We start from the raw sequence: 27,905 nt of genomic DNA, 5'->3' as shown, positions 1-27,905 counted from the left end.
CCTGAAAATGACCTTTGACCTTACCATGTGACCTCCGACTGCAGCATAACATGCAGGTCCCTCAAGTCCATCTACCATCCAAGTTTGGTGGAAAAGTGACTTACGGTTGCGTAAAGTGTCATAAGAGCCTTGCGCTTTAACTTAAAAGTTGACCTGAAAATGACCTTTGACCTTACCATGTGACCTCCGACTGCAGCATAACATGCAGGTCCCTCAAGTCCATCTACCCTCCAAGTTTGGTTGAAAAGTGACTTACGGGTTGTGTATAGTGTCATAAGAGTCTTGCATGTAAACTTTAACGTTGACCTGAAAATAACCTCTGACCTTACCATGTGACCTCTGACTGCAGCATAACATGCAGGTCCCTCAAGTCCATCTACCATCCAAGTTTGGTGGAAAAGTGACTTACGGTTAGGGAGTTAGGTGTCATAAGAGAGTCTTGCGTGTAAACTTTAAAGTTGACCTGAAAATGACTTTTGACCTTACCATGTGACCTCCGACTGCAGCATAACATGCAGGTCCCTCAAGTCCATCTACCATCCAAGTTTGGTGGAAAAGTGACTTACGGTTGCGTAAAGTGTCATAAGAGCCTTGCACTTTAATTTTAAAGTTGACCTGAAAATGACCTTTGACCTTACCATGTGACCTCCGACTGCAGCATAACATGCAGGTCCCTCAAGTCCATCTACCATCCAAGTTTGGTGGAAAAGTGACTTACGGTTAGGGAGTTAGGTGTCATAAGAGCCTTGCACGTTAACTGTAATGTTGTCCTGAAAATGACCTTTGACCTTACCATGTGACCTCCAACTGCAGCATGCAGGTTCCTCCAAGTCCGTCTACCATCCAAGTTTGGTGGAAAAGTGACTTACGGTTGCGTAAAGTGTCATAAGACAGTCTTGCGTGTAAACTTTAACGTTGACCTGAAAATAACCTTTGACCTTACCATGTGACCTCCGACTGCAGCATAACATGCAGGTCCCTTAAGTCCATCTACATCAAAAATTGGTTGAAAAGTGACTTTACGGTTGTGGAGTTATGTGTCATTAGGTTTGTGACAGACGGACGACATTTGGATCCCTAAGTCACGCCTTCACCTCTGGTAGGCGAGATAATAACCATTATTTTGCCAGTTATGAGGAAGGAATTTAGGTCTTGTCTATTTTCTTTTATTAAATACAAAACAATTATGACTGATGACAAGTATGGCCATATAATGTAATATGGCTATTCAAAAATGGTTAACTGTGCTACTTTACATAAAGTTATGTGCCATTCAATTTTTTAGGCACATATTGTGGATACAAGTTCACTCCATCAGTGCAAAGTTTGACGAAAATAATAAAATTTTCCTATATTTAGGAATAATTTTTGGATTTGGCTCCTTTTGGAATTCAATATTGAAAAATCACCGTCATTAGGAAAGTTGGAAATATTTATCACTTTTTTCTTTTTTGTAATTTTCCATTAATAAACATCACAAAAGATGTGAAATGTACTCTGCTAACAATATGTGTGTTTCGTGTTCAATTTCCAATATTAAACATGCTAAAGTTGGCAAAAATGGACATCCTACTAATGTCTTGTTCCAAGAGAATCTAAATCCATAATCATAAACAAAATTGATGCTATATTTTTTAAAACATGATTTTAATTAATCTAAGATGACAGCACTATCATATATCTAAATAAAACAACATAAACAACAGTGAATAAGGGAAAGTGATGAATTAAAAAACATTGATTAACAGAAAAATGCCCTAAGTGGATTTAGTTCCTTTTAGAATAAAACTCTTCACATACATGTATATATATATTGATTCTTTTTTATAATCATTTTTTTTTTATCAATGACACTTGGTGAAACTAACATGCCTGGCATTTTTATACCGAACCATGAAAATACTTAACCAATTTTCTTATTTACGAGATAATCTAATGTATCCATATATACTATGCTAGTTTATATTTCATCAACTGCCCTCGAATATAGTACACAAATTAAAAAGTGCTGAACTGCTGAACTATAGCCATATACTTCTGAATGTATAAACCCTATATCTTCCTCTTTATGAGCTCTTGCAGTAATGACATGTTGCAACGCAAGGCAAGGGGATGGATAGTAGATGGATACATCACATTATATATGAAATAAGAAAATCAAGTTAGTATTTTTATGATTAAAAAGTCATGGGAAGCATGGCACAAACAAGAAAGTAGCTAAGTTCAAGGGAGATTTAAATGGGGAGGCCCCAACCCTCAAGGCTGAGGACGCAAACTCTCCTAAGCAGAGGAAAAATCCTTCCAGTAGAAAAACCTAAGAAATTGGCAAAACACCAGGAGCAGTCCTCAATAATTTGTCAAAGAGAACACCTTGAAAAAGAGTGCCCAAGACGAATCAATGCTTCTAGTATCGTGTGCCTTGGCCTCGCATCAAACAGCAACAAGCCTGCGCCTTCTGCTTGGATCGCCCTAACGCAAAAAATTGCAGGAAGAAGCAAAAAATATTTGTGTGAAAGACAAAACGCTGTTTCTAATGTGTGAACATTCTTTCTCTTGTCAAGATACCACTTGAGCACCTCGAGCGAGACAGAGCCGGAAGAAATCATGTGATTCTGGGCTAAGAAAGAGGCATCAGAATCAGGCGGAATCTCCAGTCTGAATGTCCAGGTGTAAAAAATAGGCATGTAACAAGCTTTGCCTCAGGCAGGACGTAAATCGATCAAGAAGCCCGTTTTCATAGGAAGAATTATGAAGAGAAGCGCTTGACATAGGCTCAAATGGAGAATAAGCTATGGTGTCAAGAAATTAGAGAGACTCTAAAAAGGCGCAAGCTTCCTACTTGGAGGACACTTGGGAAAACGACCTGAACAATCTATGATAGATGGGAGTTCGAAATAAACGGGCCAACAGGAAATCAGCAGAAGTGGCGATAGCCGAACAGTAACCTGCCTCCGAACGAGAGGCATGCCCTGGACCACGAAGCTCAATATGCACATGGGCCAAAGCTGAGACTGGTTGTCACTTGCAGAGGAAACCAAGCCTGAAATTAGCTCATACAGTAGACCACTGAACCAAACCTTTGTGTACGGTTAGCTTCGGCGGTTCAGCTCACAGCACTATTTGTAAGTATGTCAGGTAACTTCATATTTGTTATTATATTTAATTCTGGATCAAAAATTTATCCTCCGGTCATTGGCTAAAAGAGCTTCACGTGATTATGTGTATTTTCAACTATTTTGGAATGTTGGCAGCTAGGCATACTACTTGAGATAATTACGTCATTTTTGTGACGTCCTTTCCCCAAATAGTAAAACTATTTGGGGAAATGACGTCACGGCGCCATACGCCTGATTGCAGGTGATATAAAAATCACCAACATTCAGTATACGGGTATACGAGAGCTCAAGTGCTTACCATGGGCGACTCTCGCGACTACGTTTTTCAATGACTGATCACCTGCGATAATCTAGCACCACCTTTCGATATAAAGACATTTGTTAACATTCGATCACTTCAGTGGACACTGAAAATTCCAAGAAGCAGATCAAGTATGGACTTTCAGTTTTCCGCGAATTTTGTTCGGAAGTGAATTTTGAGGATTTAAGCCTCGAAGCCCTCGATGGAGTCTTGTCCCAGTTCTACGCTGGTTCACGTAACAAGAAGGGAGATCTGTACACTAAGAAGTCCATGCAAGCAATTCGGTTTGCACTTCATGAAAACTAGAGTGGACATTGTAAAGGGTGATCAGTTTTCGCGTTCTAATAAGACTTTTAAGGCTCTCCTTGTTAAACTGAAAACCAGTGGCAAGGTCAATGTAAAACATTATCCCCCTTTCACTAATGATGATATGGCACGTATCCAAGTAGACCAAAAGCTTCAGTCTCTGTATTTTGGTTGTTCCGCTGAACTGCGTTGGCTCCACTCACCATACATAGACTGAAAAGCTGCGGGGTCCGTGGCTACAGACAACGTATAGTGAACTAGCGTTTTATAGATCACGATTTATAACTGTTTTTTGAGTGAATATTATACTATAATGACATACATTATCAGGGAAATACAAATAATTTAAGTAATTGCATACCTTGGACTGGAGATATTGAAAAAAAAATTCACTGGATGATTGAGAAATCTGTCATCTAAGACATTTTCACCGGACCTAACCAAGTTGCCATCTTGAATGACGTCATTTATCGTTATTAACTTTCTAATGTCTCGGTATATCGCGATTATAACTAGTATCGTTTGTCTTCGTGTATATCGTATCGTATTATTGTATTCGTATTGCCTTGTAGGTGTGATGGTGGTAATTCATTCAATTGTTGAACTTATTGCTGGTGGTAATTTTGTTATTTGATTCATTAATTTATTTTAGTAATTATGGCAATTTTGCATTGTTTCTTTAGCGAGACAGGCACGTATCATAATTAAAAAAAATGCTAATGTCCCTTTTTAGGACTGAATATCAAAGATTTTAAGCTCGCGCTTGGCGCTCGCATTTTTTTTTATCAGTGACATACATATACATATCCGTTTAATGGCACTTCCCTTGAAATGCCTCTATTAGTATACTCATTTTTTGGCTAGTCCCCCCCTCCATGCCGTGACACATGCATGCACGGTACGCCACTGAAATGTCACCAATGCACTAAAGTCAACGTAAGTACAGACTGGAAATGTTTTATATTTAGACCTTAAAAGCGGCAATCATTGGTAGTCAAAAAAAAAATCAATTTAACTATACATAAAATAATTTTGAAAATCCGAGTACAAGGAAATTTATTTGGTGTATATTTCTGGACTTGGAAACGGGATGATTTTTGACCATTTAATCTCCTTGAACAGGATTATTTATCTCATCAAACAGAAAACGCAAGCACCAGTCGGGACTAACATTTAAGCAAATTATGTTTCATAAAGTTCTGAAATAAGAATACATTTATTTCATATAATATAACATACTTTGTTCTTTTCTCTCACTTCGCCTCGGGCACCCTGTCGAGTGGATTTGGCGCATTACACATCCATTATTATTATCATTATAACATACATGTAGGTCGACAATAGGCTTCACCCCCTCTTTCTCTCCATTTTCTTTTTTTTCTTGCCAGCCGATTGAGGGGGTCTGAATTGGCGTTCACTCTGGGTAGTATTAATTGGTCTGATTGTCTTTGCGTTTTACAATAGTTAGACCTAAAGGTCCTACATGAGATTATAAAGTATTATGGATCTAATATTACGAGTAGTCTTAAGCAGTATAGGCCTCTATTGTGGTGCTAATTGCGATACAAAGGAGACACTCTCCTTTCCTTCAAATTTGAATGGTATACAATGATAAAGTCTATTGGAGTCCTCAACTAACAATTTGAATAGATAGCTATTGCAACACTAGAGTTTGTTCCCTCCTCTTTTTTTTGGGGGGGGATGTTTTTCTTAATCAGACGTTTCAATATGATAGGTATAAAGATGTTGGAAAAGTCTTTTCAAATTTGACTCATCTGAGACGACAATCATAGCAACTCTGTACAACGATTTGAACGTATAGGCCTATACGCGAAGATCCAGGACTCGTGTGGATTGCAATCCTAGTAGTCGACGTTATACTCAACTTCAGTTAGAGTCAGTTTTCACATTAAAGAGATTTAAAAACATTGAAATAAACAAATGAATTCAATGTGGCCAGTCATAAAGTAGGCCATATTAAAAAAAATAATAACCTTTCATTTCCATATCGGAAAGACGGTGAAAATCGCCGACTTCCCATGCCCTGTGGGGAGCTGGACCCACAGGTCTCTCCCGTCCTCCAAACACTGTAACGCTTCCCGCTGCTCAGGCTTGAGAGTGAATTCTTCTCCGAATATCCCCTTAGCTACAGCATCCATCATGTTGCTTGCACTAAAGTGATCGTTTGATTGTCGTCTGCTACCTGTGATCGTAGCGGGTTTGCTCGCATATGGAGCAGATCGTATAATATCGAAAGCAATATCGATATCATATTCGTACATTGTTGACGCCCTCTCCGTTCGTTTGTAAATATTTCATAGTTTGGCTGCCATTTTGACCTGTTTTCCTGTGTCGTACCCAACTAAACATCGGTAAAGTATCATTTTCATGCATTTTCATCTATATCGTTTAAATTATCTTAAAATTGAAGAATTAAATATTTTGCATGTGTAGTTTTCACATCCTTAGATCGTAACTTCGATGTGAAATATTACACCAAAGTTTGGACTCTGGTCGGACAAAGGTGCTGGTGTTATAACGAATGGGAGCCCACACGGACACTTTACCGTCGGTGAATGGGGATTACAGTAAAATGTCAGAAATTGTTGAATAAATCCCCAGAAACGACGGTTATTCCTGTCTAGTATCCAAGCCAGTCTTGATTAAGGTACAGTTGAAGGTCTGCAAAGAAAGGTGTTTTTAGACACAATGATATACTTTGCAAACTGTGGTATGGAGAATGTAAGAGAGATGGAAGTACATGTAGATGATTTTGTTCTTCATGTGGATGGTTACACTGAATACTATATGCTTGGAGACATGCACACTAAAAACCATCAAAATGATGAACAGGAAAGTCAAGGGGGAAAAATGTATGCTCTCAAGGGAAACCCTAGGTGCCCAGTTATGAACATTAAAAATTACTTATCCAAACTAAATCCTGTATGCAAATGGATGTGGCAGAGGCCAAAGTAGAGGGTTACTGAGGAAGATGAAGTATGGTATGCCATTTCACCTTTGGGGAAATGGACTCTCTCTAAGATGACTAGTGTCATCTGTGAAGCTGCTGGTTGTTCAAAGCATTACACTAATCATTCGTTGCGAGCAACAAGCATTACTTTGCTAGACCATGCAGGATATGCATCGAGAGATATCATGGCTGTGTCAGGCCACCGCTCCGAGACATCGATGAAGAGCGATGCACGTAAAAGTGAGCATACCAAGCATCAGATGTCTGATACTCTATCTGCCATTTATCCTGATAAACCATCAACATCTGCAACATCAGATAAGACAGATGACAAAGAAAATGATGTTGATGTGGGTGATGCAGATCTTGTACTTGATCTAACTGACGGTCAGTTGCAGCGAATTCTGAATTATGAAGAGATTCATCATCAACAACACGTACCACCACAACCAGAACAAAAACCAGACCGGATTTTCAGAACAATGAACATGAGCCAGCAAAATCTTCAGCCCAAGCAGTACCATTTCCATGGCTGTGTTGTAAATTTTTACAACAATTAGCCAAAATACACAAAGAAAAGGATGTAAATAGTGTAAAAATGTTTAGACTACAGTTTATGCTTTGACTTTTTCATACATTTTCATTGACTATTAAAACTTGGATTTCATTAAAATTTGATATTATTTAAGAAAAGAGCACAAGACCATCAGAGTGACAAGAGAGGATAAAAGGTAAGCCATTATTCTGTTATTTCCTTTTGTTTAAATTTTGATCAAAAATATAAAACAAATATACTCTGCCATAATTTCGAGTTTCTGGTTAAAACTATGAGCCTCGGTGCCTCCAATAGTACCATTCACTGAGGGGCGCAGCCCCGAAGTGAATAGTACTATTCTGGAGTCACCTCTCGCCCATAGTTTTAACCATAAACTCTCAAGGTAAAGTATATTTGTATACTATGTTAGGAAAAATTGTAGTTCCACATTGAGCACTTCAAGTAATTGAAAATTGCTTATATTAAATGTAATTTATGAAACTGTACTAACCAGGTCCTTCAGTATTTACATGTAGACTTGTCAAGTCAAGTGGAGGAACAACCTGACCTTTAAGAGCACTGGAAGGTTGATTCTCTCCTATCAATCTTCTCAATTCATCTTCAATCTTTTCATCCCTGGTTTCTTCATCTCTTCTCCTTCCATCTTCTCCTCTTTCATACATTCTCCTTGCCTCTCCTCCATCGTTTTCTCTTTCATCCTCTTCTATTTTTCTTCTTTCCCCTTTGATATCAGAGCCACCAATTAATTGTTTCCTCCTTCCTTCGTCTCTTTCCCCTTCCTTTGCCTTCCCTCTCCTTGTTCTTGGCTGAGGAACTGGGTGCTCCTGCTTGGGTTCACCATCTGTATTGTGTATCCCCCATAGTCCCCCTTCTCTGGGATTCCTGTTCCTATTTGGGGGACTATTCTGTCCATCTCCATGTTGTCTTAGCCAGACATCTTGATTCGGTGTTTTGAGGTCAGAATAGTCTGATCTATTAGCTGCCTTTCCTTTCCCAGCTAGAGAATCCCGGCTATCCTCTCCACCTGATCCCCTATTAGAGAAAGAACAAGAGTAACCTGGAATTATTTTCACTGTACCTCCCTTTGATTTCTATTTGAATACAGGTGATATATGAAAACATCAATGTAAGCATATACATGTACAGTTGAGGCCATAAGTTTACATATACCTATGGAATTCAGTGAAATTTGTTTGCTTGCCTCGTAAATTTAATATATCTTCAGAAATATAAATATTACCATGAAGAATCTGGTATCAAATGAAAGAGCATATTGATTTTTTTCACATAACTGGAATGCCATTGAGATCAAAGTATATTTCAGGTGGAATTTTCTTTGAAGAAAAATGTAATATTCATGCCAAATTTTTCTGTTATTAGTTATCGTATTTTCAAACATCATTTCATAGAAATATACAAATTTCAAATCTATGATTTATATTACATTTTCTATGATATATCACCACTGAATAATAAAATGTGTATTCTGAAATGATTGTGTGAGAAGTAACTAGCACAAATATGAAATGTTTTTGTCAATTTTTTATTTTAATTTGTCTAAAATGTGAAGATTTTTTGGGGAAAATGACACCTAACTTTTTTTCATCTCCTGGTGACAAAGCAATGTGATGAAGGGGCATGACATACTCATTAATTTGATATCAAATTCATCATGATATTACAAATGTGTTATAAGATACAGTAAATTCTATGACGTTTGGCGAGTGTCAACTTTTCTTTGAATTTCCTGAGTGTATGTAACTGCTGGTCTCAACTGTGCATCTTGAAAAATACAAGCAAGGATGAGATACATGTATGTACAGTATATGAAGGTATTTTTGAGGTAATATTTAGACATTGGCTCTTAACTTCGACATCTACAAGACCACATCAGTACATTTTCTAAAAATTACAATCCAGTGTTTGATTCCTTACTAATCACGGTAAAAGCATGTGTTTATAACGCATAAACCAATGTATTAAAACTAAGATGCGTAGATAGAGCGGAGATTTTGCAGAGCCATAATTTAAAATCAAAGTGGATAGTTGTTAACATCAAGGTTTCACATGGCCAGCCAGCCATAAGTGGTAAGTTCTGGCTCCGCCCCTTTTGCAAAAGCTTCAGCAGTCTTCCAATATTTCGTTTGGCCAAAGGAGAAGGAATTATCTAATCGTACCTTGATAGCAGTACGATCAGATAATTTGTGTTTCTGATTTCGAAACGGAAACAAGAAGGCGCGCTCAATTTTCTGTTTCGTGGAGGCAAAACAGAAAAGGAAACAAAAACTTGAATTCAATTTTATGTTTTTCACAGGAAAAACTAAAATTGAAACATGTAAAAACAGGTAGAAATGGAAAAATGAACCGTTTGTCTGATTTCCTGTTTTTATATATATACACAACAGAAAAAGTCCTCCCTAAATCAAATTGCTATAACTTTTGAACAGAATTATTTTGAGATATGATATTTCGTAGATGGTTTTCTACACTCATTAAGCAACTCCTGGTGAAAAATGAGATTGATCGATTGAGTCATGCGTGAGTAATTAAAGATTGAATTAAAATGACAATTTTTTAAAGTCACAAGAGTCGTTTTTCAGATTTTGCAAATACAAAGTAGGGCAAAAGTTGTGTTTAGGTGAATTTTATGGTGTTATGCTGTTTTACTATCCATCATTTAGCCACTCCACACACAATTTTTTCCAAAAGCATGTACAAAAATGTAAAAATGACCATACATTGTGATTTTTTGCATGGTCAGCCCCCCCCCTTTGAAAACCGTTCCATGGCCCCTGTATTGTGATGTATCCTCATAGGGGTTTACAACTTGCTAGATTATGTTAAAATTTGAAAATGTTGGTGTCTACCCCGATTAAAGGCCTCTTCCTCATTTTAAAATTCTGGATCCACCGCTGATTTGTCCACAAATTAAACTGATCATTAGAAATTGTTAGGAAAAGAATTCATTTATGCAGTATAAAGAGTATTCATTCCTAAGTTTTCGAATGTGGTTGCTCAACCATGAAAATGTTTAAAGTTTGGAAAGTGTGTGGTGATAGATATGATGGATTATAAAAACAACAATTAAAGTCACATTTGAAACCAAATTTGCCCCCAATATTCACTTTATTACCCTTTAAAATGAGTCTGAGACATTGAAAATACCAATTTTCCCTCTTTAATGCATGCTCACTCATCCATAAATAAACAAATCAATTTCATTTTGCACAGAATTCTGACCATAGTTTGATAAACATTTAATACTGCCAAATGACATTGCTAAAGACAGCCTTGAAAAAAATTCCACCATATTGAATAAGGGTTACTTATTATTAAACATATGCACCCGAAATTCCGAAACACGTAAATTGCCTTTACCTCGATGTTCGTTAATCCGAAAACGTAAAAGGGTTCGTTAATCCGAACATTTGCGGCGATATTCCGAAGGTTTGTATTTCCGAAGGTTCGTAAGTCCGAAAACGAAATGAGGATCGTAATTCCGAAGGTTCGTTGGTCCAAAAGCTAAATGAGGTTTGTAATTCCGAAGGTTCGTTAATCCGAAAACGAAATGAGGTTCGTAATTCTGAAGGTTCGTTAATCCGAAATTGTAATGATTAATGAACGTTATTTCGTTTTCGGACAAACGAACCTTCGGAATTACGAACCTCATTTTGTTTTCGGATTAACGAACCTTCGGAACAACGAACCTTATTTCGTTTTCGGACTAACAAACCTTCGGAACATCGATCCTTATTTCGTTTTCGGATTATCGGACCTTTGAAATAACGAACCTTCGGAATATCGCCGCACATGTTCGGATTAACGAACCCTTTTACGTTTTCAGATTAACGAACATCGAGGTAAAGGCAATTTACGTGTTTCGGAATAAAGAACCTTCAGAAATACGAACCTTCGGAATTACGAAGTGTAACCGATTATTTTGCACAAATTTCAGTTCACATGATCAAGGTCATACGTTATTTAGGTTCGATGAGCTATGGATGGCGTTTTTGTGAATAATTATTAATTTCAGTTGTTTCCAATGTCCTGCTGCTATAATTATTATGTTAAAATATGAATAATAAATGTTTTTGGTCTTTTGCATTGCAAATTATAATTTTCATTCAATTCATTTTACTTCATCAAAGTTTTTGCATTTGCTATTATCACAGGGGTTACACTTCGTAATTCCGAAGGTTCGTAATTCTGAACACGTAAATTGCCTTTACCTCGATGTTCGTTAATCCGAAAACGTAAAAGGGTTCGTTAATCCGAACATTTGTGGCGATATTCCGAAGGTTCGTAATTCCGAAGGTCCGATAATCCGAAAACGAAATAAGGATCGATGTTCCGAAGGTTCGTTAGTCCAAAAACGAAATAAGGTTCGTTAATCCGAAAACAAAATGAGGTTCGTAATTCCGAAGGTTCGTTTGTCCGAAAACGAAATAACGTTCATTAATCATTACAATTTCGGATTAACGAACCTCATTTCGTTTTTGGATTAACGAACCTTCGGAATCATGAACCTCATTTTGTTTTTGGACTTACAAACCTTTGGAATTACGAACCTTCGGAATATCCGAACCTTCGGAATAACGAAGCTTCGGAATTACGAATGTATGCGATCACAGGTCCATGTTGTTATACATCGTAGTCTAAGACGGGGGCTGGACAGCCCGACCCTGCAGCCCTTGACATACCAATGCCCTTTTGGGAAATGCAGTTGGACGACCATCTATATATTACAATATATGCGCTGGACGCTGGTCATTAGCCTTTAAATTTGTTTGTCATAATGGTCGTGCGATGGCATTTCCCAAAATGGCAATACACTGTGATGAAATGAGTTTTAAGAACTGAAATGTGAACTTGAAAGGACAAGTCCACCCCATATGATTGAAAAGAGAAAAAAAAAATCCAATAAGCATTACACTGAAAATTTCATCAAAATCGGATGTAAAATAAGTTATGACATTTTAAAGTTTTGCTTAAAGTAGACAACCGAAGAATCAAAAGTATTTTATAGTGACTTTTTGTGGTCATCATTGTAAGGGGGAAGTATTACTAATCAGATATATAACTTCACCTTTTAAAATAGTGATTAGAGTTTGCAGAAATCAGCTCTCAAAAATGACTTATTTTCATGGCATATTTCTACCTTCGTCCGTCCTCTGGCGAGCTCCAGCTGAGTGACGTCACACCACGAGCAGTGAGCAGCTGAGCTGACAGCAGCCCATTGAAGACGATCTTTCCAATCAGCGTTTTTTGCTCCTAGAATTGTTTATTCCTCTCAAGATTGGTCTTATTACATAGATAAAAGTTTGAATTTTCTGAACAGTAAAATGAAATGCACATTTAACATATTTTGGTAACCGATATTTAGCTTAGAAAAAATTATTTGTTTTCAAGAAATATACGTGAATAAACAAAGCATATTTTCACTTAGAAATCATGCTTGCACCACATTGATATTATTATCAATATAAAGCATAGACATTCGTCTTCACAACTGAATTAAAATTATGAAATTTAATTACGTAACAAGTTCAGGAACCACAAAAAAACACGGCAATATATGATCGCGAAATGATTGGAATTGCAGTTGGATTGCCGAAGCATTGCGAGGCAACAGCAGCGAACGCACTTTGTTTATATATCGTTATGAACCCACCGGACATAGAGACATGGTCTGTGGACAAATCTGTACGCACGTAGATTTTTTTATGAGTGCGGGGATCCTGGTTCGAAACTCTTTGATTTTTTTTTTTTTGGTTCTGGATTTTTTTTTTTTAATTATATTCCTTCCCCGTTCCTATCAGCTCTTTTTTCTCTTTTTATTTTCATGTGAGATTCTATTCAGATCTATTAAATCTTACTTCTTAATTGCTGCTTTTGATTTTCAAGTTCTTGATTAGATTCTCTACTTATATTATTTGGGCAGCGACTCACTCACTCACTGACGGAGTGGAGCAACACAATGACTGCAGTGGACAAAATCGGTCTTTACAGTCCACAATTCAATAAAAACGGGCAAAGGAACACAGTTCTGATTCACGTTTGGTCTGAAGTTGTCGAAAACAGAAATTGAATATCACATTACATGAAGAAAACGGTAAATTCGGAAGATATTGAACAGGTCAGTAAGGTGATTCAGTGCATGATGCACAGAGAGATGATGAGCACGTCGATTGTGTGACGTCATTATTCTCGACCGTTTTCGGCTGCGTGATTGTCGGTCTGGGGGGCTGAGAAGGGTGTCTAATAATTTCATTTCTTGCATTTCCACGACATCTATAAGACTTTTTAGTGACATATTTGTGTATAAAAAGACAATACCTTTCCATCCATATATAATTTGTCTATAATCATCACTTTCGTGAATTTTCTTCGTGTGTCTACTTTAATTTCACAAAACAGATGCACATCCTGGCTGGTAAGCAAATGAGGGGTCTATGACGTCATCCACTCACTATTTTTTGTATTTTAATATATATATTTTGCTTATATTTTAAACAAAATTTTAATATATGAAATATGAATTATTCTCCTCATTGTCAAGTGATACGATTAATTCCTCCCTGAGCTTGTGGAATTAGCATTGTTTTATAATATATGGTTCAGTCAGGTTGGTCCTAATTGTCATATAGATAAAAAATGAAATATTGTATAATTCAAACAATAAAAAAAAAGAAAAGAAATAGTGAGTGATGGACATCATCGACTGACTCACCTAGTTGTGCATATCACTGTTTTGTTTAAAATATAAGCAAAACTTTAAAATGTCGTAACTTTCTTATATTATACATCCGATTTTGATGAAATTTTCAGCACTATGCTAGTTTGATTTTTCTATATTTATTCAAGTCAGCATTTTCCTGGGGCGGACTTGACCTTTAAGAAACTACTCTTTTGGTATTTCAAACATCATTCTCAACAGATGAAAACTCTTAGCTCATGCAAATGGTTATTGGCCGATCTATTTTAATTTCTGGTCTTATGAATTGTTCATTTAACTGATTAAAGAGACCTCAGTTGCATGAAATAATCCCTTTTACATTCTAAAATTGGGAAATGAGCTACGGACACTGACATAAGCCTTTTGATAGAGGATGCATGGAGGTGATGGGAGAAACTTGCCCCCCCCAAACAAAAAAAAAAATCAAGAAAAGAATAAACAATTGAAGCAAAATAATCGAAAGCTTGTTGGGGAGGGGGTCATTTACTTATTCATTAATTTTTATCTGCTATTTACACATCAATATATATTCATTTATTCATTAATGCCTCAATTGAATGTAATTATTGTAATTTCAAACATTTTTTTTCTTAATAAACACAAATTCTTCCCTTGATTAAAACGATTGGTCAATCAGCTGCACTCACCAGCAGCATAGCTAGGATTTTATCAACAAAGAAGTACGGGGGCGGGGCTTGGTATTTTGCAGGGAGCACAATTAAGTATCTGACAAGTTTTTTAACATGCCATGAAATTTAGAGCTGAAAGTTAGAAAGTTACACAATTCGTAAGTGTAATCATGAACATGAATCATATTTAATTGTAATGTTATTTTTTTTTTATATTCTGACATTAAAACGGAGCATTTAATACATTTAAAAAAAAATGATCTATAGGCTATTGATGCGAGCGCGAAATGCAACCTGATTTTTATATTCCAATTCGTGAACTGGACATTTTGATGAAGTTTTAAAATAAACAATATTATATATCTGTTTAAAAAGAATCCAGTACAAGCCGAGTCGTTTTTTTTTTATAAGAAAAAAAACATTCTAAGGCGCGATAGCTCAATCGGTAGTGAGGGGGTTTCGAATTCCGGTGGCCTGGGTTCAATTCCCACTTAGTGCGCTAGTGCCAAGTAAGGCATTTAAATGCCTTATACTAGTAATGGTAGTAAGGCATTTTAATCCACATTATAGGTCCCTCGGAGAGTACCTTAAGCTATTGCTCCTCTAGTTGCTAGCTTAGAAGCATTCACGCTTTCTTAGCAAATGAGGTAAAATAAAAATCGTCAAATCATGAATAGTGATCAGTATTTAATTATAGCATTTGATGCGAGCGCGAAGCATGAACTGAAAATTTCAAATTGAATGAATGATTTTGAACATGTTTTAATGTGTTAAAAGATGAATATCTTACTAAACAAAACCGTTAGCGCAAAAGCGGGATACTTTCAGCTCCATGTAATCCTTTTGGACACTATACATGACCTTAGACAGCGGGGGAGGGAGGGGCAGGGGCAGTTGCGGCCAGAAATTTTGTAATTCGTTTTTAAGTACTTATTCATGTAATTATGTTTATTATTTACAGTATCTTCAATTTTACACTCAAAATGCCCCCCCTCCCCGATAAATTTTGCATGTCCCGTTTCGGAATATCTCTTCCACCTTACTTAAAAATTATTTTGATATTTGTGACATTAGAAACGATCGATATTCAATAGATGAACCAATTTAAATCGAAGAATTTGAGTTATAAAAAAACTAAGAGCTATTGATAGTGTTCACAAACTTTTATTTTGAGTAAATCACAATTTTTTGTGTCATATTGCCATATATGTGTGTGTAATATTCAAATTTGAAATGCATATTTAGTAGACTTATAATTTGAAACTCTGAATAAAAACAATTCCATATCAAAGATAATCAAAAATAATTATGATGATAATCCGTCAAAATATTAAAATGCGTGATTTTCGACAGTCTTTCAGATTTTACGCGAAAAATGATACTTTCACGCAAAAGTGTACTTGGCATCCGCCCGTACGCTATTCCTCAGTATTTCCGCAAGACTTTTAGCTGGGATGCAAGGAATTGACAAATTGTGCTATCCAATTAAAAACTCGCTTTCATATGTACTTATACATGTAATTATGTACATAATGTTCGGTATTCTCAATTTTTCTTTCAAAATGCGCACCTGGTAAAATGCACATTGTCTCCTTTCGGATAACATAAAATGAGATATCTACCATCTTACTTGAAAATTCTTTTAATATTTGTGGCATTAGGACATTTACTATACATTCGATGGATAAACGCATTTAAATCGAAGAATTTATGTTGCGTAAAAAACTTCAAACTATTGATAGTTTTTACAAACTTTTATTTCGAGGAAATCGCGGTTTTATGTTTCCCTGTGCCATATGTGTGTGTGTAATATTCAAATTTGAAATGCATATTTAGTAGACTTATAATTTGAAATTCTGAATAAAAATAATTTCATATCAAGGATAATAAAAAATATGATGATAATCCGTCAAAATATCAAAATGCATGATTTTCGACAGTCTTTCAGATTTTAAGCTAAAAATGACATTTTCACGCAAAATTGCACTTGGCATCCGGCCATACGCTATTCCTGGGTATTTTTGCAAGATTATTAGCTGGAATGCCAAGCATTGACAAATTTTGCCGTCGAATCCTTATCTAGAGCACTTTTTGAGGTTTGGCCGGTCTACTATGAGACAAAAATTAGAATATTTCATATAATAAAATACAAAAGATATAGTGAGTTGATGACGTCATCAGTTCCCTCATTTGCATACAGCCCAGGATGTGCACATAACAATTATATGAAATTAAGCGAAAATTAAAAAATGTCATAACTTTCTTATTTTACATCCGATTTTGATGAAATTTTCAGTGTCAGGCTAGTTGGATTTTTATTCAAAACAACTTTTCTTTGGATGGTCCTGTAAATACAAAAGTTGCCAAAGCTGGGCCCCGTGGTACAAAGAGTTAAGACTGATACAATCAATCTTTAACTCTATGAAAGTCCATCAGTGCAATAATTTTTTTTAATAGAAAATTGGCACAATGTCCTTTGTAAAAAAAGAGAAGCACAGTGAATTTTCAACAACAAAAAAAGAATGCATGAATATACATCAGAGTTGGAAAATATTATGAACAAAAATGCATAATTCATGTAGACGTTGCTGGCAGTCCATAGTTGCGATTGATCAGATTAATCGTAACTCTTTAAAAGACCGGACCATGTTGTACTGTACATATATTGTTTCTCACATTTATATAATTTGTCCCATACATGTACTTTATCTAAGCACTTGCTTTGATCCAGCTGGGGCATGGTGGTTTGGCATTGTTCAAAACTCATCTACTGTATACCTGACAAAGGAAATTTAATTGGCGGGGTCGAAAATCAATTTATCCAACGGTTAATCAAATCGGGGTCGCCCTAGCCACTAACCTGTGTCTGTGGTCTATTGGTTAAGGCACTAGTGTTTAAACCTGGGAGCCCGGGTTCCATTCGAAGCAGAGTCATTTTTTCAACCTCACCAATGTTTCCAAATGGTAGATAGCTCAAGAGATCCTTGATTTAAGCTATGCCCACCATTGTTCTCTCTCTACTTCCAAATCCCCTTCTCATGAAAAAGTTTAATACCAAAAAGTATTTTTATTTATCCAATTTCATTATTAGTAGCAAACCAAACCAAAAATCCTGAATTTTGATTTCACTGTACATAAATACACAAATTAACAATAAAGTGTAAGAACTTTTAATTTGTATTTCATTAAAAACACCATCAATGGGATTTCTTTTTACCTATTTTTCTTTGTGGGAGATCTTCTCTTGGGTGGGGCAACCCTGCCTGCTGTTAACTGTGAGAGAAAAATTTAAAATTTCAATTTAGATTATTAATACGACTATCAATAGTGAGTGATTCATGCAAACTACATACCTGCAACAACATTTGTTTTATAAATTCACTGTAGCTTGTGAGCAGTGAGTGATGTCATCTCAGGGTATATAACATTGTTTTATAAATTCACTGATCACAAATGTGATCCTTGCAGCTCCAGGTAATGTGATAGCATTTAGACCTGTCACTGAAATAAACCTTTAAATCTGGGTGTCTTTTCATTCAATATCCAATCCTTTATTTCTCTATGTGTGAGTCTCTCTACCTACAGAGTACATACCGCCATCTCGTTCCATAGTCCATTATTCACTCTGCACGGTATATTTTTAGTTCCCAAGACCTCACATTTTAATCTTGTAGTCAGTTCCTTAGAACCCCATAGTTCAGGGTTTCACGAGGCACACCCCCCATCAAAATATAATTTAAGTGCCCCCCCCCCCCATCGGGAGCTGTAATAGTGTACATATAGTAGTCACAATGTACATCGATGATGCTTATATTATAATTGTGTACATATAGTAAATACAATGTACATCAATGATGCTTATATTCTGCAAGTACTCACAGAGTTTAATGGGCCTGAGTTGCGTTTAACAATGTCCAGTTCTGAGTCTTCACTGACCTTTGAGCTGGATGCACTAGTCTCTCTTTCACTGATTGTAGAGTCTACTAATTTCTAATAAAAAAAAAAGAAATTATCAAGAACACATGAATATTCAGGAGTCTTCTAGATGCATGGTTGGTCAATTCATGATCATGTGACAAAGAAAAATTTTGCAATAGGAAAAACACATTGCTGTAAGTACATGTAGCTCCATATCATATCGTTTTCAAGATACTTTCATGGGGAGAACTGCCCATGCTCTGCTTGATATTTTCTCTCAAGCGAGAACTGCGCATCCTCCTTGACTTGACCGGATCCGTACCTTAAATCCGCCAGAAAATGCAAACGCAGTGAATCGTTGCGCTACATGTAGCTGAAATTTCTTACCGATATCTGAAAAGTCAATGTGGAATTGGGTCTAAATTATTAATCATTTATCATAAAGTTAATAGATTTCTATGTCAGCCATCGATTCATTTGGCATTTTCATACATGAAAATTAAATTGTGAATAAGCATACCTCACAAGGCAAGTCAAGATCTGATACTATACAGGGTGTTTCTCAAAATAAGGTAACCAGAGTTCAAAGGTTAGCTAAATAAAAATAAATAATACATTCTTGTGATTTTTATTCTGCATAATTGAGTAACTCATCAACTTTAATTTGACACCTTTATTGCATCACAATTGTAACAAGTCACAGAGTTATGGTCCATGGAAGTCGAAGGGTACAAAACCCACTTTTCCAAGTTTGGGGTGCAAAACCTACTTTTCAATAGTTGTCAGTTTTTGTTTCATCAGAGTTTTCCATTCAAATTTCAGTAAAATTTTATCCCCTCTGTTAAGTTTTTGTGAGTTTCTGGCATTTACGTATTAACTGCTTAGCTTCAATCTCTGTTAAACACATCATTCAACCCTAACGATTGGTGTGTTGAAAATTATATGAAATTGAAACCTAAGAAATGTAAGGCTTTGCAGTTTGGCTTCATGAAATCTCCTCCTCCTAAAGAGCCTCTTCATATCAATGATTGTCTTTTGGAATGGGTGGAATCCTTGGTGTTACTTGGAATCACGATCCAGTCAAATCTTAAATTTGATCTTCAGGTCGAGCTCATGATCTCTCGCACCGCACAGCATTTTTATATTCTTAATGTTCTTAAGAAGCATGGTGCAAGTGTAGATGATTTGATGACCATCTTCAAAGTCTACATTCCCCCGCTTTTAGAATTTGGATCACCAGTTTGGAGTTCGAGTGTTACTATAGCCCAGTTTAATAGAACTAGAACGTGTCCAAAAGCGATCTCTACGCTGCATTGCATTCCCGAATGTTCTGCCTTATTTCGACCAGCTTATATTGTCCGGACTTAAAACTCTAAAAAAAAAACGTAGAGATAACCTCCTGATTCGCTTTGGACTTACTAAAATCTGGGCATCATCAAGATACATGTATGTTCCCCTCCCCTACCAGAAGATCCCAATCCCACTCAAATGTCCAGTTGCGGAACTCTGAATGCTTGGATATACCATTTTGCAGATATTAAAAATACGCGATACCACACATTGTATCTGTGTTGAATTCAAAATGATTTTGTTGCATTTTTTTATGTATTCACAAACCTTGCTCAATTCCTTTATTTCTTACTTTCCCATTGTTTTCCCTTTTCTGATCTTTCTCTTTTACTCTTTTTTTTCCTTCCTTTCTTACCTTCTCCTTTCTTCATTTTACTCTTTAATCTACTTCAAGCGAATAAATGAGCTCATTGTGAGTTTAATTTTGTGCAATATTCAAAGTTTGTCACTGCCATTTTTTACCTAATTGTATTTGAAATTGTAATGTTTTCTGAACCGGTTTTTATCCCCCGGCAATCCAGTGATCTGCACAATTTTGAGTTTTAGATTAAATTAATGTAACAGTTAACTCTTTGAATGCTGAATTTTGTAACAATGCATGTACATACTAAATTCTAATTTTTGCCAATGCCTATCTTTCTTGCCATTATCTCATCGACCATGCATCTCAGCTTTTTATTCTCCTCATTGACTATATTTTTGGTAATTTTTTATCAGTTACTGCTATATTTTTCACAAGGTTAAAACCAGCTATGCGTCCAAATTTGGCTTTTTTCTTACTCTCCCCTTTCTGTTGGTCTTCTTTTTCACTATTTTTCCCTTCTTCTTCCCCTTCTTTATCTTTTCTTTCCTTTCTGTCTCATACCCTCCCACTCTCTTCTTCATTCATCCTATCTCATCCTCTCTTTCTTTCTTTTCTCTTCCTTTACTCATTTTTTATCTTCTGTTTCCCATAATCTTGGTTTCCTCTCTCTCTTCTTTTCTTTATTTCTGTCCCCGTATTCCATGGTTATACATGTAATACAGCATTTAATGCCCTAGTTGCGTTCTGTTCGAATTAAACCTTCACACTCCTTGAGTATGACGTTTGTACATGCTTCATCGATCAACATGTTAACTTTTTTAATTTTTCTTTTCATTGTTTTTTTCCTGGTATATTTTTTATGATTGTGCGATATGATAATCGGTTGGTTGTATTATTTTGCTTATATTTCATCTTTATAATATTGTACTTTGCCTTTGTTCATATGGTACACAGAATTTTTCAGTCTTTGGACTGTTTTGCCAGTTTTCTTGATTTAATAGATACCATACTTCTACTACTACTAACTTTTGCACCAATACCTCTGTTTTCACAGTACCTTGATCGCTCACCGACGCAGCATGTCTTGCATTACTCTTCTAACCATTGCGGGGCTGTGACGAAGAACATTCATCTTATGCTAAACATGTGCCTGCAAAGTCATCGAGGATGAGCTGAGCCATAATTGCAGCTAGACATCAATTATGTCACATTTACTCGAAAAAAAATGATGGTAACATTTAACAAAATTAGCAGGGAAGACCAAAACCTTACCACAAAGTTGGTTTGGTGTTAAAACCCTGTCACATTAAGTAACAATGATGAGCTACTCTATGTAAGATAGAATTCAGAAGATTAAATCATGTATTCTTGATATAGCCGACATTTGAACTTCGGTTACCTTTATTTGGAAACATCCTGTAGAATCTATATGTTAACCTGCGCGTTGGAATTTACATCTTGACTTGCAGCGGTGCAGGGCAACGGATCTCTAACTACTGGAGTCGGGAAGAAGCCACACGCAGACTACCCATGAACCGGTTAGCATTAGATCAGGCCAAATATGAAGTCTGATATTAGAATTGGTCCAGATGGGTTACAAGGATGTATCTACCTAAATTAGGCATTTTTTAAAGCATAGTGGGGATTATTAACTCTTGGTTGGACTAGCAAAAAAGCAATATTAAAATAGTAATTGCAAGACCAACTTCAAATAAATATTTCCCATTATACTTTCTCAAAGCCTGATACATATACATGTACATAGTATTACATGAATTTAGAACAAGGGTAGGGGCTATCTTTTTTTGGGGGGATAACATTGTGAGGATTGCTGTATTAGGGGGATGGTTCTTTCATATGAAGGGCAATTTTTTTTTATGCAACAGGCAATTATGATGTAAAAGTCAATATTAAATTATCATTATTCTTCCATATGTAAAAGAATGATTTTCTAAATGTTCTTTAATTAATGTTTGTGGCAGATATTGAGGTGACTCTTGAAAAGATGGTCACCCCAAAACATCCCAATCAGGAATTCTAGGGGTGATTTGAGCTGCGATGAGGGGAAGTCACCCTCATGTGTTTCCTATGATGTTTGGGATTAAAGTTAAAGGAGAATGAAACATTTGGAAAAAGATAGCTTGTGTGAAAACAGAAAAATCAAAGAAACAGATCAACGAAAGTTTGAGAAAAATCGGACAAATAATGAGAAAGTTATGAGCATTTGAATATTGCGATCACTAATGCTATGGAGATCCTCACATTGGCAATGCGACAAAGATGTGTGAGTGATGTCACTTGTGAACAACTCTCACCATTACTTTAGGATATATTTCACTTAAACTGCCTCTTTTATCACATCTATCAGTAGATCATGTGTTCTTTCTATAGGAGGGCATGTAAAACAGATTTATTCAGAATACATCATGGATTAAGAGTTTGTATCACCATAAGAAAGAGCAAAAAAGAGACATTTTGGGGGTATTTTATAGTCCATCAAAGGGAAAGTTGTTCACCTGTGACATCACACATCCTTGTCGCATTGCCAATGAGAGGATCTCCATGGCATTAGTGACTGCAATATTCAAATGATCATAACTTTCTCATTATTTGTCTGATTTTTCTCAAACTTTCTTTGTTCTTATTCTTTGATTTTTCTGTTTCAACACAAGCCTACTTGTTTCAAAGGGTTCATTCCTCTTTAAATAGTGTGTTAAACATGCAGTAAGGCTTAAGAAGGTGTTAAGAATGAGGCTTAGATGTTACATCACTTTACAGTGTTCGGTTATTATACAGATTTTTCCTTTTTATGTCGCTCAATCTATTATATTTGATTCAAATTAAACACTGTTTTTTTCAAAACTGGCTTATTTCTAACAATCTTATGTCATTTTATCACAATGGCATGGTCTAAATGTCTATAATTGATCCCATTCTTCATGACAGATATAAATATTTCTGAATTTATGATAGTTTGTTTTATTATTATTCTAATGCTTGTAGATAAGGTGTGATTGGGTGGAGATATTGTTGGGGTTTGCATGAAGTGATCAAGCCACATGTTGTTTTACCAGCTTGCAGTATCACTTTTAATCTAAATATCTTCATTTTAATTTTCTTATTCTGACCTGGATGGATTTGGGGAGGATTGCGGAGGAAGAGCTGCTGGTTATGGTTATTGACTTAACTTTTTATATACCCAGGCAACCTCTCCAACTCACAGTAATGTCTTATCATGCAACAAGACACAGTAATTGTTCTATTCATTGACTTGTTTGTAACTCTGTATAATAATAATGATAATAAATTCAATTTATTAGGCGCCATATCCATCTCCTCAGAGATGCTCAAGGCGCACAAGTGATGGGGGAATGGAAACTAAAATAACAAAGGAACACAGATATACATGTATTATACTTAATACAAAAAAAATGATAAAAAGAGTTTTCAGTACTTGAAAATGCTGAATAAAATAAGGGAGCGAGTTAGATCAGTTGGGTGGGTGCGAGTCCTCACCAGGCGGATGACTGAGGCCTGCGATATGTGTAAACGTCTCTCCCCTGTTCCATAGATGCAGGCTATGTTACATGGAAAACACTCCACTAAAATTCCACTTTCATACCCACCCTTGAAGTTCTGTATTTGCGCAAGAAGCCACGGCGCTCACTCACATTTTTTAATGAATGAAATCTGTCTTGGGCCGGCCTGGGATGCAGGCAGCGTTCACAAAGTTTACATGTTGCAGTGACGTTATGACTGATATAACAAGCTACATGTATGAGCTTTTTGCCGCGTCTAATAACTACTACTTACTTGATTTGTATTTCACGAAAATGAAACCATGTGTAATTATAATGCCTATTCACCATTAATTTGAAGTTTATTTTGATCCTAATTCGAGTCTCACTCGTCTGTTCATGCTGAGATTATCTATGCACGATAAATTCATAAATGGAATTTATCGTCATCAATCGCGCATGTGCAATGTACTTTAATCAAACCAGATTAGAATTGATCTGAAAGGAAAATCATGACACGATCAATGTAAAAATAAATAATAATAATATGAACATTTGTAATGCGCCGGTATCCATCATAAAAAGATGCTCATGGTGCAATAAAGAAAAGAAAAGAAAAGGAAAAAGAAAAAGAAAGAAAAGGAAGAAAGAAAATCTTGCTTTCATCAATTATATTTTTTATTATGACCGGAGAACATTATTTAATCATAATATTTTAAAAATAATTTGCAAATGATAATCATTAACATGAATTTAGAGCTTGATGTTATTCAATTCAATTTGTATTTCATTTCAATTTTATCGACGGACATTACGAATTCCTTAACGAGTGATGGGTGCACTTGTCTAAAAAAATTATATCATGTCAGGATTGATTTTCAAACATCGTCGTTGCAGAAACTCTTCTCGGAGACGTCCGGAGTACTTCCATATTCCAACATGACCTAACTTTGCTGACATTAGCAACATTTTTAGTTTGGCCATAGAATTTTATCAAATCGTAACAATTTAACAATAATTTACATCCAATAATCATTCATATAAATTCAGAGCTCAATTTGAGACATTTGTATTTATTTCAGTCGAGTCAGTGCTTTGCAACTATCCTGAGTCTAAAAATGGATTATCACTAATACCATTATCAGGATTACAGTCCGACCTCTCTTATCTGGCCTCCCCTTATCCAGATCTCTATTATCCGGATGCACACTTGCTGATATATATTTTGTTTCAATTCAATCTAGTACCTGAGGAAATGAGATTTCAATCTAAACTCCATCCATTGCGCAAACTCACTTTGATTACAAATATTTTCCAATATAATCTACCTACAACAACATTATCTTTCATGAAAATATCTCACCCAAATCCCCGAAAGAACTTAGGCAGGATAATTTTCCAGTAAATCAGGGTGCAGAGTTATGTGTCATAAGAGAGTCTTGCATGTAAACTTTAACGTTGACCTGAAAACGACATTTGACCTTACCATCTGACCTCCGACTGCAGAATGACTTGCAAGTCCCCGAAGTACATCTACTATCTAAGTTTGGTTGAAACGTGACTTATGGTTGCAGAGTTATGTGTCCTAAGAGAGTTTTGCATGTAAACTTTAACTTTGACCTTAACATGTGACCTCTGACTGCAGCATAACATGCTGCAGTCAGACTTAGATAGTAGATGGACTTGCAAGTCATGCTACACATACCAATTATTTGTTAATCTGTTGATTATTCCCTAAGTTACTATTCAGAAACCAACTTGCATATATAATGAGCTGTGACCTTTGACCTGAGGATTTTGCAATCGAACTTAGCCTGTATTTTGCTGTCATCTACCTTTACATACATGTACCAGAATTCTTTGAAATCTGTTGATTATTCCCTAAGTTACTATGCAGAAACCAACTTGCATATCTATTATGAGCTGTAACCTTTGACCTGTGGGCTCCGATTTCAAATTAAGCCTGTATTTTGGTGTCATCTACCCAGACACCGAACATTGTTTAAAAAATCTGGTGAATATTTCGAAAGTTATCATGCGGAAGCCAACTCGCATATATAATGAGCAGTGACCTTTGACCTGCGGACTCCGAACTTGGCCTGTATTTTGGTGTCCTCTACCTACAAACCCAAATGTTTTAAATTTTGTTGAATATCTAATAAGTTGGAGCGTTGTGGCCCAGTGGATTAGTCTTCGGACTTTGAAACAGAGGGTCGTGGGTTCGAATCCCAGCCATGGCGTAAATTTCCTTCGGCAAGAAATTTATCCACATTGTGCTGCACTCGACCCAGGTGAGGTGAATGGGTACCCTGTAGAATTTATTCCTTGAATGCTTTAGCGCCTATATGGCCGCTCAGCTACAGCCGGGGTAAAAATGATATATCAAGTATATTTTCAGCGCCTTGAGCACATAATCAATGTGGATTTGGCGCTTTAGAAATACTCTATATTATCATTATTATTAAGTTATCATGCGGAAACCCACTGGCACATTTAATGAGCTGAGACCTTTGACCTGCTGACTCCAAATTCAAACTTAGCCTGTATTTTGGTGTCATCTACGTACACACCAAAATTATTAACAATCCATTAAATATTTTTTGAGTTATTGCACAGAAACCAAGTGGAGGGACACACAGAAAGACGGACGGACTTTGCCTGTGGGGGCATAAAAAAATTGATAATTTGGTATGATTGACATTCAATTGCGGAAATTACGTCATGGGTGATGTGCATGGTCGAGATCTGGGGGGGGGGGCTGTTTTTGCCCCCCGCCTGGAATATCCAATTTTAAAATGGCCTGGGCTGTTTAGGGTTAAAGCCTGTGAATGCTGGAGTTGTTGTGGCTCAGTGGAAAAGACTTTTAACTACAAGGTCTGGGGGTTCAAATCCCACAGCAGCACTCTTTGGCAAGGTGTTTATCTACATTTGCCATTCTCCACCAGGTGTAGTAAATGGGTACCCAGTAGGAATTCCTTGAATGCTCGAACGTCCGACCAGGATAGCCGTGCTAAAGCCGGGGTATTAGTATGTAGCGCATAGAGACAAATGTCATTTGTATTAAAGGATCGTTTAACTTTGTGAGCAGCTGATATTAAAAAATTCTCAAACTGAGACGAAACATGTGTATGAGTGCCTGTATCTGTCCTCAAAAACCCTGAAACAGACCGCAATATAGGATGAAAAACTCTAACTTGTGTATACAAGTAGCAATTTATTTGCTTGATTTTGAGAACTGTCTAGTAGACGGGTTCAGCTTATGACCAGTTTTCTCCATTTCAAAAAGTCCGTTGGCTATGTTGACTGCCTTCTGCTGTGTGTATCCTCTATACACACGCTATTAGCTGCACTGTACATTCAGTGTATACCTTGTACACACTGTGTGTTTGTCATGCTGTGTTCATCTAGAGTTAATGTGTTGTGTTGCACAGATTCGCTCTATACACATAGTCATTGAAACCAACTCCACTTATTTTCAAACTTTGGTTTACATCTCCAAGGTTTTAAAATTGATCCTGTAGATATAATACTTTGAAACTTTTGGGATGGTATTTTTACACTATAAGCCTAATGTTTAGCCCATTTTCAAGAACCAAAATGAGAATTTTTCAAATCAGAATAAAGTGAAATGATCACTTTAAGCACTATATAAATGTTGCAAATTATCATCATTAATGCTTTGTGTGAGAAACAGGACACCAAAGTTCTCAAATTTAGCCCATCTCGTAACTTGTGCACCAGAGTCAATCAAAGGAAAAATAATTTTTTTACAAAAATTCAATATTTGAGTATGCTATTTTATTCACGAGCCAAGCGCTGTTAATCTTTAGAGGAAGGTATACCTAAGAGGTGCAAACTTTTAACAAGTGGAACGCCTGTGGCAGTCTCGCCTAAATTACAGGATGCAATATAGCAGCAGTGCTGACTTTGAAAACAGCTACTGAATAGTTATTCACAAAAGAAATCATTTATAGAATGATAATATACTATGTTCATAGACCCAAATAATAATAAAAATAATACTATGCAATTACTTTATATAACGCTTAATACAAATGTTTCTAAGCGCTGCATACTATTACCCGGCTTTAGCACGGCTACCCTGTTCGGGCGCATCAAGCATTCAAGGAATTCCCTCCTACCGGGTACCCATTTACAACACCTGGGTCGAGAGTGGCAAATGTAGATAAACGCCTTACC

General features: G+C 36.2%; 1 protein-coding gene across 3 annotated transcripts in view; it reads right to left on the bottom strand.

Annotated features, from left to right (window-relative positions):
- Positions 1-27,905, bottom strand: part of LOC121431933 (protein FAM13A-like) — a 205,311-nt gene that overhangs the window by 49,982 nt on the left and 127,424 nt on the right. For all 3 annotated transcript variants that reach the window (XM_041629710.1, XM_041629711.1, XM_041629712.1), the window contains exons 12-14: positions 18,495-18,605; positions 17,833-17,888; positions 7,741-8,282 (exon numbers count right to left, since the gene is read on the bottom strand). In XM_041629710.1, coding sequence (XP_041485644.1) covers positions 7,741-8,282; positions 17,833-17,888; positions 18,495-18,605 — 709 coding nt within the window. The remainder of the gene's footprint in view (positions 1-7,740; positions 8,283-17,832; positions 17,889-18,494; positions 18,606-27,905) is intronic.

This window comes from Lytechinus variegatus, chromosome 18 (assembly GCF_018143015.1).
Source record: "Lytechinus variegatus isolate NC3 chromosome 18, Lvar_3.0, whole genome shotgun sequence".
Lineage (NCBI taxonomy): Eukaryota > Metazoa > Echinodermata > Echinoidea > Temnopleuroida > Toxopneustidae > Lytechinus > Lytechinus variegatus.
This window is presented reverse-complemented; position numbering and strand designations above follow the sequence as displayed.